This window comes from Octopus bimaculoides, chromosome 1, assembly GCF_001194135.2.
Source record: "Octopus bimaculoides isolate UCB-OBI-ISO-001 chromosome 1, ASM119413v2, whole genome shotgun sequence".
NCBI classification, from domain to species: Eukaryota; Metazoa; Mollusca; class Cephalopoda; order Octopoda; family Octopodidae; genus Octopus; species Octopus bimaculoides.
The window spans coordinates 194506986-194522074 of NC_068981.1; the positions used below are offsets into that span (position 1 = coordinate 194506986).

The 15089-nt window shown below is 39.1% G+C and overlaps 1 protein-coding gene across 1 annotated transcript in view; it reads left to right on the top strand.

Moving 5' to 3' along the window:
* Positions 1-15089, top strand: part of LOC106869897 (lysosomal-trafficking regulator) — a 189845-nt gene that overhangs the window by 62498 nt on the left and 112258 nt on the right. The window contains exon 4 of the mRNA XM_014915825.2: positions 14372-14534. Within this exon, the coding sequence (XP_014771311.2) occupies positions 14372-14534 (163 nt within the window). The remainder of the gene's footprint in view (positions 1-14371; positions 14535-15089) is intronic.

Genomic DNA, 15089 nt, shown 5'->3' on the forward strand with positions numbered 1-15089 from the left:
GTCTTGTGGCTATAACAGAAGAGATTCTTCTGGTCATTGTTATTGTAGTGATAGTGAAGGTCAGCCTTTAAACTTTCTTTTTTAATGGTCTCCAAGACTGACAGCAACATCATCATCATTTAACGTCTGCTTTCCATGCTGGCATGGGTTGGATGGTTTGACTGAGGTCTGGTAAGCCAGGAGGCTGCCCCAGGCTCCAATCTGATCTGGAAGTGTTTCTACAGCTGGATGCCCTTCCTAACACCAACCACTCCAGAGAGTGTAGTGGGTGCTTTTTACATGGCACTGGCATGAGGGCCTCCACAGATCCACTCACTTTCACCAAATGTCCTCCCTCAAATGGTCTGAGGGATGAATTCTTGATGCACAATACCACATTTCCAGGGGTGGTGCTCTTGGCAGGTATTTTAGATTGCTCATCATTTTCTAGGGATATTCTTCCGGTGCCACTCGAAACATTGTGTAAGACCCACTGCCTTGTCACTTGTTGAAGCATGTTCAATGTCTCTGTAGCAGACTTCCCAAGTTTAATGCAAGATTTCTCATTGGCACTTTGTTCCATCTTCCTGACCATGACAAAAACCACAGACTACAGCATACACATGACCACAAAAACACAAATCTCACAACTTGTGAGGCAAACACAGCGATGTCACTTGGCCCACTGCCTCATGATGGTCATTGCTAGCTCTCACAGTGCATGCAACCATGTGCTACCATCTATTGGCAGGCTACAGAACTAGACCGGGGACTTTTTTGATGCCACCTCGTACATCAATAGAAGGTGTAAAAAATACAAAAAAAAAAAACAGACAAAAAAGCCAACTGCTCTCAATGAATCTTTTAGTCACATCCAATTAAAGTAATCCCTTGTTAATTTTGCATGAAATATCATACCTGGTAATTCTAATTCCATTCACCCCCACTCACCTTCATCATTAATGCCTTCCCGCCATCCTTTAGTGATGATATCAGTCATATTTGTCCTATGAATGATGACAGAGAATATTGTAAATTTTTTTTATTCTGTTGGATTAAGTTGTTGTAAATGAGGCCTTACAAGTGACAATTATGAATTTATTAAGAGTTATGGGTTCATTAAATGCAAAGCAAGAAATAATTTCTGTAATTAATTTTGCTTTTTATTTAAAATTTTTTTTTGGTGTTTCAAAAAGTTTGAAAAAAAACAAGAAATTAATGACAACAAAACTGTTGTTCGTTAACCAGAAATTATTTCTTTCAGATCTGTCGATTCTGTTGTTCTGTTTCCATTTGACGACTTCTTTACTTGCTTTAGTCATTAGACTGAGGTCATGCTGGGGCACCACCTTGAAGATTTTTAGCAGAATGTGGTGGTCAGATAAGATGTTCAACTTCACTAGAATGTTTCTTATGCCATTCAGTAACAACTTTAGCTGTGTGAATTGGTGCATTATCATCCTGAAAGATTGTGTTTCCCTCCGGAAACAGTTCTTCAACCATAGGATGATTTTGATCAGATAAAATGCTTAAATAGTCTTGATAATTAATTCTGCCATGGAAGGAAACCACTGGGCTGGCGTATTTCCAAGATATAGACCCCCACCAAATCATCACAGATTCTCCTCCATGTTTAACAGCTGGAAGAAGGCAATCTGGGTCAAATGCTTCTTTTGGCTGTCTCCACATGTATACTCGGCTGGTGGTCGGAAATAAGGTAAAGGATGACTCGTCTGAGAAAATAACATTCTTCCACTGCTTTAGGGACCAATTCTATAGGTTTTTACTCCACTCTAAACACTTTTCAACATTTGTTTTTGAAAGTTGTTTTCTGATTGCAGCCCTCCCATGAAATCCGGCTTTGTGCAGCTCCCAGCGAACGGTTTTTGTGGAGACTGGGTTCTCGAGGTGGTCATTAAGCTCTGCAGTAATTTTGGGAACTGTACTTTTGTGATCCTTTCTAACAATTTGCGTAAGAGTTCAATGGTCCCTATTTGAAAGATTTAGTCTTCTTCCGGAGTTTTGTTTCGACGAGGTTTTTCCCTCTTTCTCAAAGGCTGTCATTACTTTCAAGACAGTACTTCTTGATACACCAAACATTTTGGCTGTTTTCATTATGCTGGCACCTGCCATACGAGCACCAACAATTTGACCTCTTTGAAAGTCCAATAGATCTGTCATTTTAATGACTTTTAATTACCTTTTTCTAATATCTGAAAAGAAAGAGCAATTTTAGGAAAACGTATTAAGCAACACTAATAATAAATCAAAAAACATAAAAATAAACAAGTTTTTGATGGTTTTGTAGATATTTCAAATTATAATGCTATGATGCTAGGTGCTTCCATTATTTTGTCCAACCCCTGTATATATGTGTTTGTCTCTACCACTGTTCAATAGCCTATGTTGGTGCATTTATGTTTCTGTAACTTAGAAGTTCAGCAAAAGAAACTGATGAATAAGTACCAGATGTTTGAATGGAGGCAGATTGATGTGTGCTGCATTCAGGAAGTAAAGTGGAGGGGTGCTTCAGCCAGGCTCCTCACAGGCAAAAAAACAAAAAACAAAAACAAAACAAGTATAAAATCTTCTGGGAATGTGGTGTGGGCATACTCCTAGCTGAGAAATGGGTGGATAATGTGATTGAAGTAGAGTGCGCAATATAGTACTTAAGCTTAGATTAGTTTTGCAAAATAGTACAGCAACAATTATCACTGCCAAATGAACAAAAGGATTGCTTTTATGATATTTTTTTGCAGACTACCTCAAAAACAAATAAGTGACCTTCTCTTCGTGGTTAGTGACTTCAGTGGACATGGTTGTTCAAAATCACAAAGACTTTCCCTGGTGAAAAATGTCCCCCCTCAGCATAGGTTAGTCATTAGTAACCTCAGCCTACAGGATAGAAGGATTTCAAGAAGCAGATCAGTTTGGAAAAGAAAGATCTAGCAGGTTAAGGAACCTCTGAATGGCCAGAGATTTAGAGACCGCTCAAATGAAGCATTTAATGAGAAAGAGGAGGAGTTAGGAGCGTGTAATACAGAGGATAACCGGAAGTTCCTTAAAGAGGGCAACATATTGAAACCACGGTATTAAATTGGAGAGGGAGGTGTTAGTACCAACCAAGAAGCTGGTGATGATCGTGGTGGTGGTGGTGGTGGTGGTGGTGGTAGTGAAGTTGGTGAGTTGTTAAAGCTACTTACCCCGGTTTGGTTTAACAGTAGATGAGATTTGGGGAGAGAATAAAACAAGGAGTTGTTTCTTTTACTTGTTTCAGTCATTAGACTGTGGCCATACTGCAGCACTGCCTTTGTGAACTTTAGTCAAATGAATCAACTTCGGTACTTTTTTTTTTTAAATCCTGCTATTTATTCTATATGTCGCTTTTGCCAAATTGCTTAGTAGTTATGGGAACATAAACAAACCAACACTGGTTGTCAAGTGGTGGTAGTGGACAAATACAGACACAATGACATTGCACAAATATATATATATATATATATATATATATATATATATATATATATCATCATCATCATTGTTGTTTAATGTCTACTTTCCATGCTGGCATGGGTTGGACAGTTTGACTGAGAATTGGTAAAGCCAGGAGGCTGCACCAGGCCCCAATCTGATTTGGCAAGGTTTCTACAGCTGGATACCCTTCCTAATGCCAACCACTCTGAGAGTGAAGTGGGTGCTTTTACATGCCACTGGCATGGGTGCCAGTCAGGTGGCACTGGCATCAGCCACACTCGAATGGTGTAATCACTATAAACATCTATGTGGTTGTTTGGTTGTTTGGCAAGAAATTGCCATACCCTCATACATCGTCTAACGACTGGAGAGTCCATGACACACACACACACACACACACACACACACACACACATACACTCACGTATACACAACTGGCTTCTTTCAGTTTCTGTCTACCAAATCCACTGACAAGGTTTTGGTCAGCCTGAGGCTATAGTAGAAAACACTTACCCGAGGTGTCACTCAGTGGGACTGAACCCGGAGCCATGTGGCTGGGAAGCTAACTTCTTACCACACAGCCAGATCTTTTTTGCAGATCTGTTTGTAGATCGTTTTAAGATATTGCTACTGCACTGCTGCATTATAACTGTGCAATAGTTGCACAGTTTCACAGTTACACTTGAGCACCATCTTGTATGATCAAACTCTATCTTTGCTTTTAGGTTAATAACTTTAGGCCATATCAAAATGGAAATCAATAAACGATCATTTCAGCCTTTCACCCCCATTTCCTCCCCCTCCTCCTCTTTCTCTGTCCCTTTGTCTCTCCACCTCCCTCTCTCTGTCTCTGTGTGTGTCTCTCTCTCCCTATCATTCTGTCTCTCTCTTTCTTTCTTTCTCTCTCTGACGTCTCTCCTCCTTTTTTTTCATTTATAATCCTACTTTAGAGTAGTTTCTTTAAAGAAAATTTAGACTTCTTACAAAAAAAGTCAGGGACATGCTCTGCTTGAAAACTAAATGGTAAAGTCGATGCTGGTAGTACAACTAATACTTAATGAAGTGAACCAAGAGAATTTTTAATTAAAATTGTACTTGTATGTAAAGAGAAAGAATAAAGAAAAGAAAGAAAAAATCCTTCGTTCGTTCAATGATTGATTAATTATTGCTCAGAAAAAGCAAGGGAGACAATCTACAACATTTCAATTAAGTCTGCGACGTAACCTAAAAATAACAGACAATCCACAGAATCTCTGATACAATAGCAGACAATCCATAAAGTCTTTGACGTACGATAAAAAAAAACAACAACAACAACAACAACAGCAAACACATTGACAAACAAACAAACAAACAAACGATGATATATACAAAGAAATAAAAGTGGAATCAATCTGGAATGTAAAGAAGAGAAAATGGTGAAATGTCTTTGAAAGAAGATTAAAAACTGTAACAACAGAGAAATGGTAAACATCCAGATAATAGGATGGGATGAATATTTTATTGAATCAATAACCAATCAATAGGTTACTATGATCTGTTTTAAAGATTAGGTCATAAAACTCGATGCAAAGTGCGTAATTTCATTACAGGCGGTTTTTGTTTGTTTTCATACCAACTTAGAAATTCCTGGTTAATGGTGATGGTTTTCTTAATCAGGAGTTTGGAAGTGGTGGTGCTGCTGCTGCTGCTGCTGCTGGTGGTGGTGGTAGTGGTGGTGTTGGTGGTGGTGGTGGCTGATCAAGTTAAGGTGGTAGTAGTGGGGGTGGTTGCAGTGGTACAGGTGGCTGATGGTGGCAGTGGTAGTGGTAGTGACGGTGGTGGAATTTGTAATGGCGGTAGTGTGTGTGTGGTGTTGATGGTGGTGGTGGTTGTGTGGTAGTAGTGGATGTGGTGTCACTGTGTTGGATGTTTGATGGTATTGGTCTTTGCAGTAAAGTAATCTGTGGTGTTGATGCTTTGGCTGCATGCTGGCAGCAGTGGTAGTGGTAGTGGTAGTAGTTATAGTGGTAGGAGCTGTGTGACAGTAGAAATAGTGGTTGTTGTTGTTGATGATGATGATGATGATGATGTGCTGCCCATCAACAATTGATAATTGGTTATGGAATTGGAGAACCTGCAACGTTGGTTATAAATATTTAAAACTGGTGAGACGATGGTCAGGGAGTGGAGATAAAGGTCAAAGGTGACAGTGTATTTCGGCTGGACACTACCTTGCAGAACCAAGGACATAGGAAGCAGGACATCAGTAATACACCTCATGCCTCCCTAAAATAACTGCACAGACATATTGTGTTGTAAAAATATGTTTAAAACTCTGACAGGTGAGGAGTGGAAACAGGTGTTAATTGAACTTGAGAAGAATTTAATGTGATTTTTGTTATTGAGTGATGGCACATGGCCTATTTCTAAGGGCGTTGCACTGACAACCACAAGATTGTGGTTTCAATTCCTGGACTGGGTGGTGCATTGTGTTCTTGAGCAAAATGCTTCATTCCACTTGCTCCTGTTCACTCAGCTGTACAAGGGTTATTCTGTGAGGGGCTGGTGTCCAGTTAGGGTAAATGTTGTGATCTTGGTCGCTTATATGCTATGGAAACTGGGTTTGCAACCCCATGAGTCTCAGGAATCAAGACAGTACTTAGGATCGTTAATGGTTTCAAATTTCGGCACAAGGCCAGCAATTTCGGGGAAAGGTTAAGTCGATTACTTCAACCCAGTGTACAACTGGTACTTATTTTATCGACCCTGAAACGATGAAAAGCAATGTCAACCTTAACAGAGTTTGAACTCAGAAGGTAAAGGCAGGCAAAATTTTTCCAGGTGTGCTAACAGCATTTTGCCAGGTGTGCTAACAGTTCTGCTATCTCACCACCGTACTTATTATCATTATTGAATATAAAATGTCATTGACCAGTTGTTGTGGTGGTGGTGCTGGTGGTTGTGGTTTGATCTCCAGAGCAGCTCTGATCAAGCAGATATACTATCATAAAGGTATTCCAGCCATGATCGTCCTGTTGTATCATTTTTTTTGTGGAATCCTATATTTTGGACAAGATTATTCAGTGAGTCCTTTATTAAAATTGTGTGATTTGAGGAAGATTTGACCTCTATATCAGGTCAAACAACCATAGACCAGCTCCCTTGTTGGCATGTTTTGTTTTCAGGACAGTGAATTTTGATATTCCAGTGGGTGGGGGCTGCTTTTTTTTTATCCTTCAAAGGAGGAGGATTTTTTTGGAAACCCCAAACTCCAGCTGTCTGCATCAGAACAAAAACACGCATGCAACCACTCACCCGCCCACTCACCCATTCACCCACCCACCCACTCACTCACTCACTAACTCACTCTCATTAACTCACTCACTTACTCTCTTCCTATCCGCTGTTTTTCTTTTTTTGATGATGGTTTCAGGTTCAATCCCTCTGTGCAGCACCTTGTCCAATTGTCTCCTACTCTAACCCTGGGCTAACCAACACCTTGTGAGTGAATTGCATGAATGAAAACTATGTAGAAGCCCATAGTGCATATGTGTGTGTCTCCTTGTCCTGGCATTGCATGACAGTTGTAAATGAGTGTCACTGTCATACAAGCAGTGTCGTTCACTTCCCATATTCTGTCAAAATTATTGCCTTACTCAGAAACAGGTGAGGGTTGGTGACAGGAAGGGCATCCACCTGTAGAAAATATGCTGCAATAAACTTCATCTGATTTATGCAAGTAAGAAAAAGTGGATGCCAAAACAATATTGATGGCAAATGATGATGATATCTATCCATTCTACTCAACATGTTCATTTGTATATCGGATAATGTTTACATTATGTAAAATATTTTACAAGTTTTACATTGTGACACACACACACACACACACACACACAGACACCCACCCACACACTTGTACACGTTTCACCCTATGGCAGAGTGTGTTTCTATTAATTCTGATTATTTCAGTGGACTTTGGTCTTCATAGAAAATATTTCTTCAATAAACTCACTCTCACATTTGCTCGTGTTCCATTCGATACTGGTTTTACCAAAGCTTGAGGAACAAAAAACAAAGTTGTGCTTGGTGGAAAAATCTGAACTCAAAAATGGATCGGAACACAATTAAATTCTTTAAGGTATCTACCATTATTACTTCCCATTTCTGCTAACTTTGCTATCAAAAATCAAAATAACTTCTCAATCTCCATCTGTTAGGTAATGTTGTTGTTGTTGTTGTTGTTGTTGCTACTGCTGTTTAACTCCAGGTCATCTTTGATTGAGCCAACTTATGGTTAAAGACATTATAGCTGTGAGCATTCTGTTTGATTGTGTCTGATGTGTCCTTCCTGTATTTAAGACATTAACACATGATTTGGGGGAGATTTGGTTAGTATTTTTAGCAGGTCAAGTGACTGTGTAGAGGCTCATTTGTCAACTTGTGTTGTTGTTTAGCTCTAGGTTAGACATTATTGAGCAAACTTGATTAAAGGTGCTCCAGCTGAGGCCATCCCATCTTCTTTTTCCTATCATTGTATGTTTGTTTCCTTATGAAGACAGTAGAGTATAATTTGAGGGAGATTTGGCTACTGTTTCTAGTAGTCAAACAATCACATAAAGCTTCTATCCATGTCTCATGTAATGTCTAAATGATGGTAAAATCTGACAATGGTAACCCTTTTGATGCCGATCCATCTTTGGTCAAGGATGGATGTATTGTTTTGTGCTGATGAAGGGAAATAACCTGGAAATTGCGATACACAGATATTGTTTTGAGCTGAGTGGGGGTGCTAGATTCCCTTGTTCAAAAAATATAAGGACACAGATCATTTCATATAGCCAGCTGGAGACAATGTCTCCTGGGGCTAAATTACAGCAACATTCGTCCTAAACCAGGACTGCTATGTTATGTTAACAAATAATCTTTACTCTAAATTTAATGTATTTCAACAGAAATATGGTAACAAAAGGGTTAATTCAAGACTTGTCACCTGTTTCTTATGGTCGGGGTTTAATCTGTTTTCCCCAAAATAGCTTACGTAATATTAATAGAAATCTATATTTATAATGATTTTTTAAAAAATCGTTTATTGGAAATATAAATTTTTCATGGAGAGTTTTTAAAAAAAATCTTTTCATCAATATTCCAATATAGAATTTTTGTTGTTTATTCAGTTATTTAAAAAAGAAAAAGAAGAAAAATGTTTTCAATTTAGAATCAAAAATCAAATTTTAAGGTTGTAACATCTTGTCCTCCATTAATTCTTTCTGTTTCCTCCTCTCCATCTTCCTCACTATAGTGGAACAGAATAGACCAATGGTTCTCAATCATTTCTTGCTTGTGGAGATATTCTGTGCTTGAGAAGACCCGGCAAGCCAAGCGAGACCGTAACTGGAGCCTATGCCAGTGCAGTATACCCAGCCCATTTAAGAGTACTCTTCAATCATTGGGCAATAAACTGTGTTTGAGAAGACCTGTTGAGGCAAGTGAAATCATTGTTGCGGATGATGATAGTACCGCCTAATTGGCACCCGTGCTGGTGGCATGTAAAAAGCACCATTCGAGCATGGTTGATGCCAGTACCAGCTGACTGGTCCTGTGCCAAAAGCACCCACTACACTCTTGGAGTGGTTGGCGTTAGGAAGGGCATCCAGTTGTAGAAACTCTGCCAAATCAGATTGGAGCCTGGTGCAGCCATCTGGTTTCACCAGTCCTCAGTCAAATCGTCCAACCCATGCTAGCATGGAAAGCGGACGTTAAACGACGATGATGATGATGATTCAGGTCACTGCCTGGAATTTAACTCAGAATCTTGGGGTTAGTAGCCCGCACTCTTAACTGCTATGCCATATGTCTGTGAGCATATCCGTCAAATGTAAATAATGTAAATAAAGTGTGCCCCAGTGTACCAGTAATTTGCTGTACGAACCGAGACTCATGCAAATTTTTGTTTTGAAGTACAAGCGGAAATCCACAGTTCGAGCTCACAAATCGTCCCATCTTTAAAGTAATTCAGTTAATAAAACCAGTTTACATATTTCTTTTGCATTCTCTTTTTTTTTTACAATTGTCATTTTACTTGTGTAACTACACCTTTTCTGTTTTAAAACTCATAAAAATTTATTTTTGTGTGATGTTTTGTGGGGGGCCTGGAATGGATTAATTATATTTCAGCTAATTTCAAAGGGGAAAATTGATTTGTAAAACGAACAAACCGTGAGACGAGCTCGGCCATGGAACGAATGAAACTCGTACTGCAGTGCTGCGAGGTATCACTGTATTATATTAAAGACATACATTATGTTCTCATCATTTCTGTCACTGTCTCTCTCTAAATGCTTTCCTCTTTCTTCTTCTCTCTGTGTGTGCCTGTTGTTAATTAGGTTAGTCTCCTCCACAACACCATAGGGTGAAAAGTTTAATCTATACGTTAATATCTCCACCACCCTGGCTTAATCTGTTATGGGTAACGGATTAAAATGTTTGTCAAGGTGAGAACTAAAAGCTAGACAGTTCACTCTGTCAATGTGTGTGTTTTATTATTATTACTATTATTATTATTATTATTATTATTATTATTGTTATTATTATTAATATTGTTATTTCTTAATCTAGTCACTCTTGTCATTAAATCTTCTTCTTAATAAACAGATTACATAGATATATTCTGAAAAACAAAAACAATTACCATTCACAGTTTTATCTGACACGATACCACCATTACCTTCAGTGCATTTGTACTGGGAGTGTGGAGGGGTGGGGATGGATATGTCTAATTCCATAATAAACTAGCTCTGGTAACTGGATGTGGAGGGCAAAGAGCAGAGACATTTAATTCTGTGATTTTATGAACCTCGTTGTAATAATATACATCATTTAGTTCACATCCTACTTTTCATGTACATTGAATATTTCAGTTTGAACATGAATGATCGTGTGGTTGCTTACAGATTGCCAACAGACCAATCGCTGGTCAGCATTATTTCTCATGACCCAATCGCTGGTCGACACTATTTCCTGTGGACCAATCACTGGTCAGCATAAAGTCCAATGGCAAGAGTGAGAATGGTGTCTTTGTAACTTGGACAGAATAAATGCATCTTTTTTTTTCCTTTTTCTTTCTTTTTCTTTTTTTTTTGTATCCCAAACAAGGCTGGAGGCAATTATAGTGTAAGGGACCACAAAGAAGGAAAAGAAGGGGGCCTACAATTTCCGAAGATGTCAATAGACAGAAAGCTTAAAAGACTGAATATCACAGACCAGAGGAAAACAAAAAGATGACCATGGGTTGTAGAGAGCAGCAGTTTGAAGAAAGATGCTGTTAGAATAAAAGGACTTTTGACTATGTTTAAAGGTGTTGGGAGAGGGTAGCAGACCAAAAATGTTCATCAGAGCAATGGACCTGGAAATATTTACAGATGCAATGGAGATAAATTTCGACAACAAAAGACTGAAACCAATTAGAAAGGACTGGACTCACCATTGTTAACTTGATTATGAATTTGATGAAACAAATAAAGGCACTTAAAGAAGGCACCAGCCCAAAGATGGTGGCAACATGTAATGTATGGCCAAGCAGTGGCCTTATAGAGATACAATTTACTTTCAAGTGCAAGAAATTTGTGAGCACAGTTGTAAGATTCTACCTTCTTGGAACAAATATGTTCAGTCCAATGCCATATTGTCTGCCAAGAGAAATTCTTCGTCAAAGATAAGACAAGGAGTTGGCTTCAAACTAACACTCCAATTTCCCACCAATATCTTGACACTTAAGAACCTTAAGAACCTTTTGTTAGGTTCCAGCTGCCAAATTAACGATAGCAGTTATTTTATTAAATCTCTCTAAATCTTTGATTATTTTCAAAAATATTTTAAGCCTACAAATTATTTTTCATTAACACCATGGTTACCAAAGGGTTAAGAATGGTAATCTGTATTTTACTTTGGATCTATCTATGCTTGATATCTTATCTAAAATGTCATGTTGTACATTGAACTTAACATAGGCAAGAATTTTGGGTCTATTGTTTCATAATTATAGTATCCTCACTTCCACCACTTGGAACCCAACAAAACAGCTTCAGATTTGGACACAAGTGTTTATTTCTTCATATTTATTAATCATAAAGTATTAAGATTAACTGCATTGTTTCAGATTATCCCAGATTGTCTTGGTTTTGTTAAATTGCCTCTGATAAACCTAAATTTTCTTTGATTATCTCAGGTTGTCTCAAACTCTTCTAGATTGTCTCAGATTAAAAAGTTTGTCTTGGATTATCAAAGAAGTACAAATCTCTTATCACCTTCAGAGTAGGATCCTCTGACTTCAATGGACTTATTGCAATATTCCACCCACTTTGTGAAGGCCCCGTGGAAGTCTTGGACACCTAGGATCCTTGTCACAGCCTCTGTCATATTCTCTTTCAGCTTTGGGAACAACATAACATGGAATTGGGAATTGGTGAATTGTCCTGGTGCAGAGGCTCTGGCCTTTTGCAACAAAATCTCTTCCTGAACTCTCTCAAAATCTCCACAAAGTACTCTTTGTTAATCATCAGGCCAGAGGGAACCCAGTAGATATAGGTGGTGCCCTTTCTTTAGAAAATGGGGATCGTCATGAGCTTCCTGGTGGACCTGCTTTGCTTGGACTCTTGTGCCAGTGGAAAACAGATACTTGGTTCATACAAGTTAATCCATAAGACATCTGGGGCATTTCATAAATTCCTGTAGCATTTTCCCTCAGATTAACACAAAACCTTATTGCATGGTGAGCTTCTAAATTGTCTTTAGGCCCCAATTGCGCTCCGCAAACTAGTCAGCTGTGGTAAGTAGTTTTTAGTAGGGTGTGTTCAAAGTACTGTTACAGACGTTTCCTTCAATTTAGAATCACAGAAGTTGGCAGGTCAGCTTATTAGATGTATGGTAACAATATACTAAAATTACGATAATCTAGTTATAACTGCTTCTCTCCTAAAAAAAAAAGTTCTTGAAACTCCTGGAATGAACCATGTACACATGTGTTCACACCCATGTGTATTTCCCACACATATCTAAGTATCTCTTTCTCTGTCTATCTCTCTCTATTTCCCTCTATCTATATATATTCTGTCTGTCTGTTTGTCTCTATATATCAGTATATTAGGGTGGGGAGCTGGCAGAAACGTTAGCACGGCGGGCGAAATGCTTAGCGGTATTTCATCTGCCGTTACGTTCTGAGTTCAAATTCCGCCAAGCTCAACTTTGCCTTTCATCCTTTCGGGGGCAATTAAATAAGTACCAGTTACACACTGAGGTTGATGTAATCGACTTAATCCCTTTGTCTGTCTTTGTTTGTCCCCTCTATGTTTAGCCCCTTGTGGGCAATAAAGAAATATATATATCAGTGTGTCTTTCTCTTTCTATACCTCTCTTTATATACTCTCTCTCCCCCCTCTCTCTATCCATACACACACACATTTCTCTCTCTCAATCTATCTCTGTCTTGTTCTCTTTTTCTGTGCACACACACACACACACAAGTACACCTAATAAAATGTGTTCGTTAAAATGACAGTAATTATCTCAATATTTACTCCCCTCTTCTACCTCCAACAGCTACCAATACCCCAATGCCGAAATAACAGAAAAATTAATATTCTAAAAGCAATCAGTCTCTTATTTCTTTAATTGAATCACTCTCTGCAATAAATAATTAAGTTTGTCTTCTCTTTTCAGTCATTAGTCAATCATTCCTGCCAATTAGTTTCATTTTTCTTTTGTCTTGGAAGCAATTTTGTTGTTTAGTTTCAGATCAACAGTGATCGTACGTACCTATAATCGAAGACATTCCAGCTGTGACCATCCTGTTTATTTTTTTTGTTTTTGTTTTATCTCTTATTACATTGTCATAAATAAACTAAAAATATAGCAGAAGACACTTGCCCAGTTGCTGCCTAGTGGGACTGAACCTGAGACTCCCCTGGTTGAAAAGCAAGCTTCTTAACCACACAGCCATAATTGTCTTCTTTATTTCCCTTTTTAAGATGGTAGGTTTTGTGATATGAAGGGAAGAATTGAGGAAAGTGTTGACCTACAAAGGATCTACTCAGTTTCTGCAAACAGAAAAATCAATGTAAAAATGATGATGGTAGTTGTGATTGAGGTTGAGGTGTATAATATTTAAATTTAGGTCTCTGTTGCCCATTTTGTATATATATGCTGTACTTGAGAAGGCCCAGCAAGCCAAGTGAGATTGTAGCCGTGGCCGATGCCAGTGTCATATAACTGGCCCATTTAAAAGTACCCTTCAATCATCGGGCTATATGCCGAAGTTGTGAAGACCTGTTGAACCAAGTGAAATTGTAGTCATGGCCGATGCTGGTGTCACCTGACTGGCACCCATGCCAGTGGCATGTAAAAAGCACCATTTGAGCATGACTAATGTCAGTGCTGCCTGACTGGTACCTGTGCTGGTGGCACATAAAAAACAACATTCTAGTGTGGTCATTGCCAGTGCCACCCGACTGGCTCCTGTGTCTGTGGCATGTAAAAACCACCCCCTACACTCTTGAAGTGGTTGGCTTTAGGAAGGGCATCCAGCTGTAGAAACATTGCCAGATCGGATTGGAGTCTGGTGCAGCCTCCTGGCTTGCCAGTCCTCAGTTAAACCGTCCGACCCATGCCAGCATGGAAAGTGGACGTTAAACGATGATGATTAATGTTTTTAATAACAAACCACCTGAGTCCACCCCTACCCCCAGCTTTATAATGCAAATTTCTTGTTCTAAATTAAAATTGTGTTCCATCAAAATTTGTTCGTTTGTGTTCCAAACACCAGCTTAATAACGACAGAGTTATTTTATTAAAGTCTTCGTTATCTTCAAAATTAATTAATATAAAGGCAACAGAACCACGGTGACAAAATAGTTAAAATGTTGTTATATTCCTCTTACAGAGACATGACAGTCACATGTAACCAGCTGGTGCAGGAATTCATGTCTGGAATTCTTCGGATTACCAATGATGCTAATGAAGATGATGTGGAAGAATTACAGAATTACCTCCTCAAAGGTCAAGGGGTCTATTTGCTAAAGGTCATTCACAAAATTGGAGTAAAGGTAAGCTGTTTTTAATTTGTTTCATTTGTTCCATGTAAAAAGCAAAAGTGATGATGTCACATAAAAAGCATCCAATACAGAGCGGGGCCATAGCTGAAAGGAGGGGGTGGTTGAAGTTTGAAAAAAGGGGCCAGAACGACAGGTTTCTTACTGTAGGAGAGCTACATGGTTATGCATGTTACAGAAGGGAGGGTAGGAGTGGCCAGGGTGGACCACCAGGGTTGGGAACCACTGCTCTATGCCATTAACCTCGCAAGTGGCACAAAGCCACACCCCTCAATACTATTTCTCCCACCTTCCCAATCGAGTGGTTCTTGTCTTACAAGGTACTTGGTGATCCTGCTGGTGCCACATAAAAAGCACTGGTGCTGGTGCCATGTAAAAAGTACTCTGTAGATTTGGTAAAGTAGTTGACATTAAGAAGGGCTTCCAGTTGTAAAGACCATGCTAAAACAGACTGGAACCTGGTACAGCTCCCGGCCTTGCCATCTCCCGGCCTTGCCATCTCCCGGCCTTGCCATCTCCCGGCCTTGGCATCTCCCGGCCTTGCCAGCT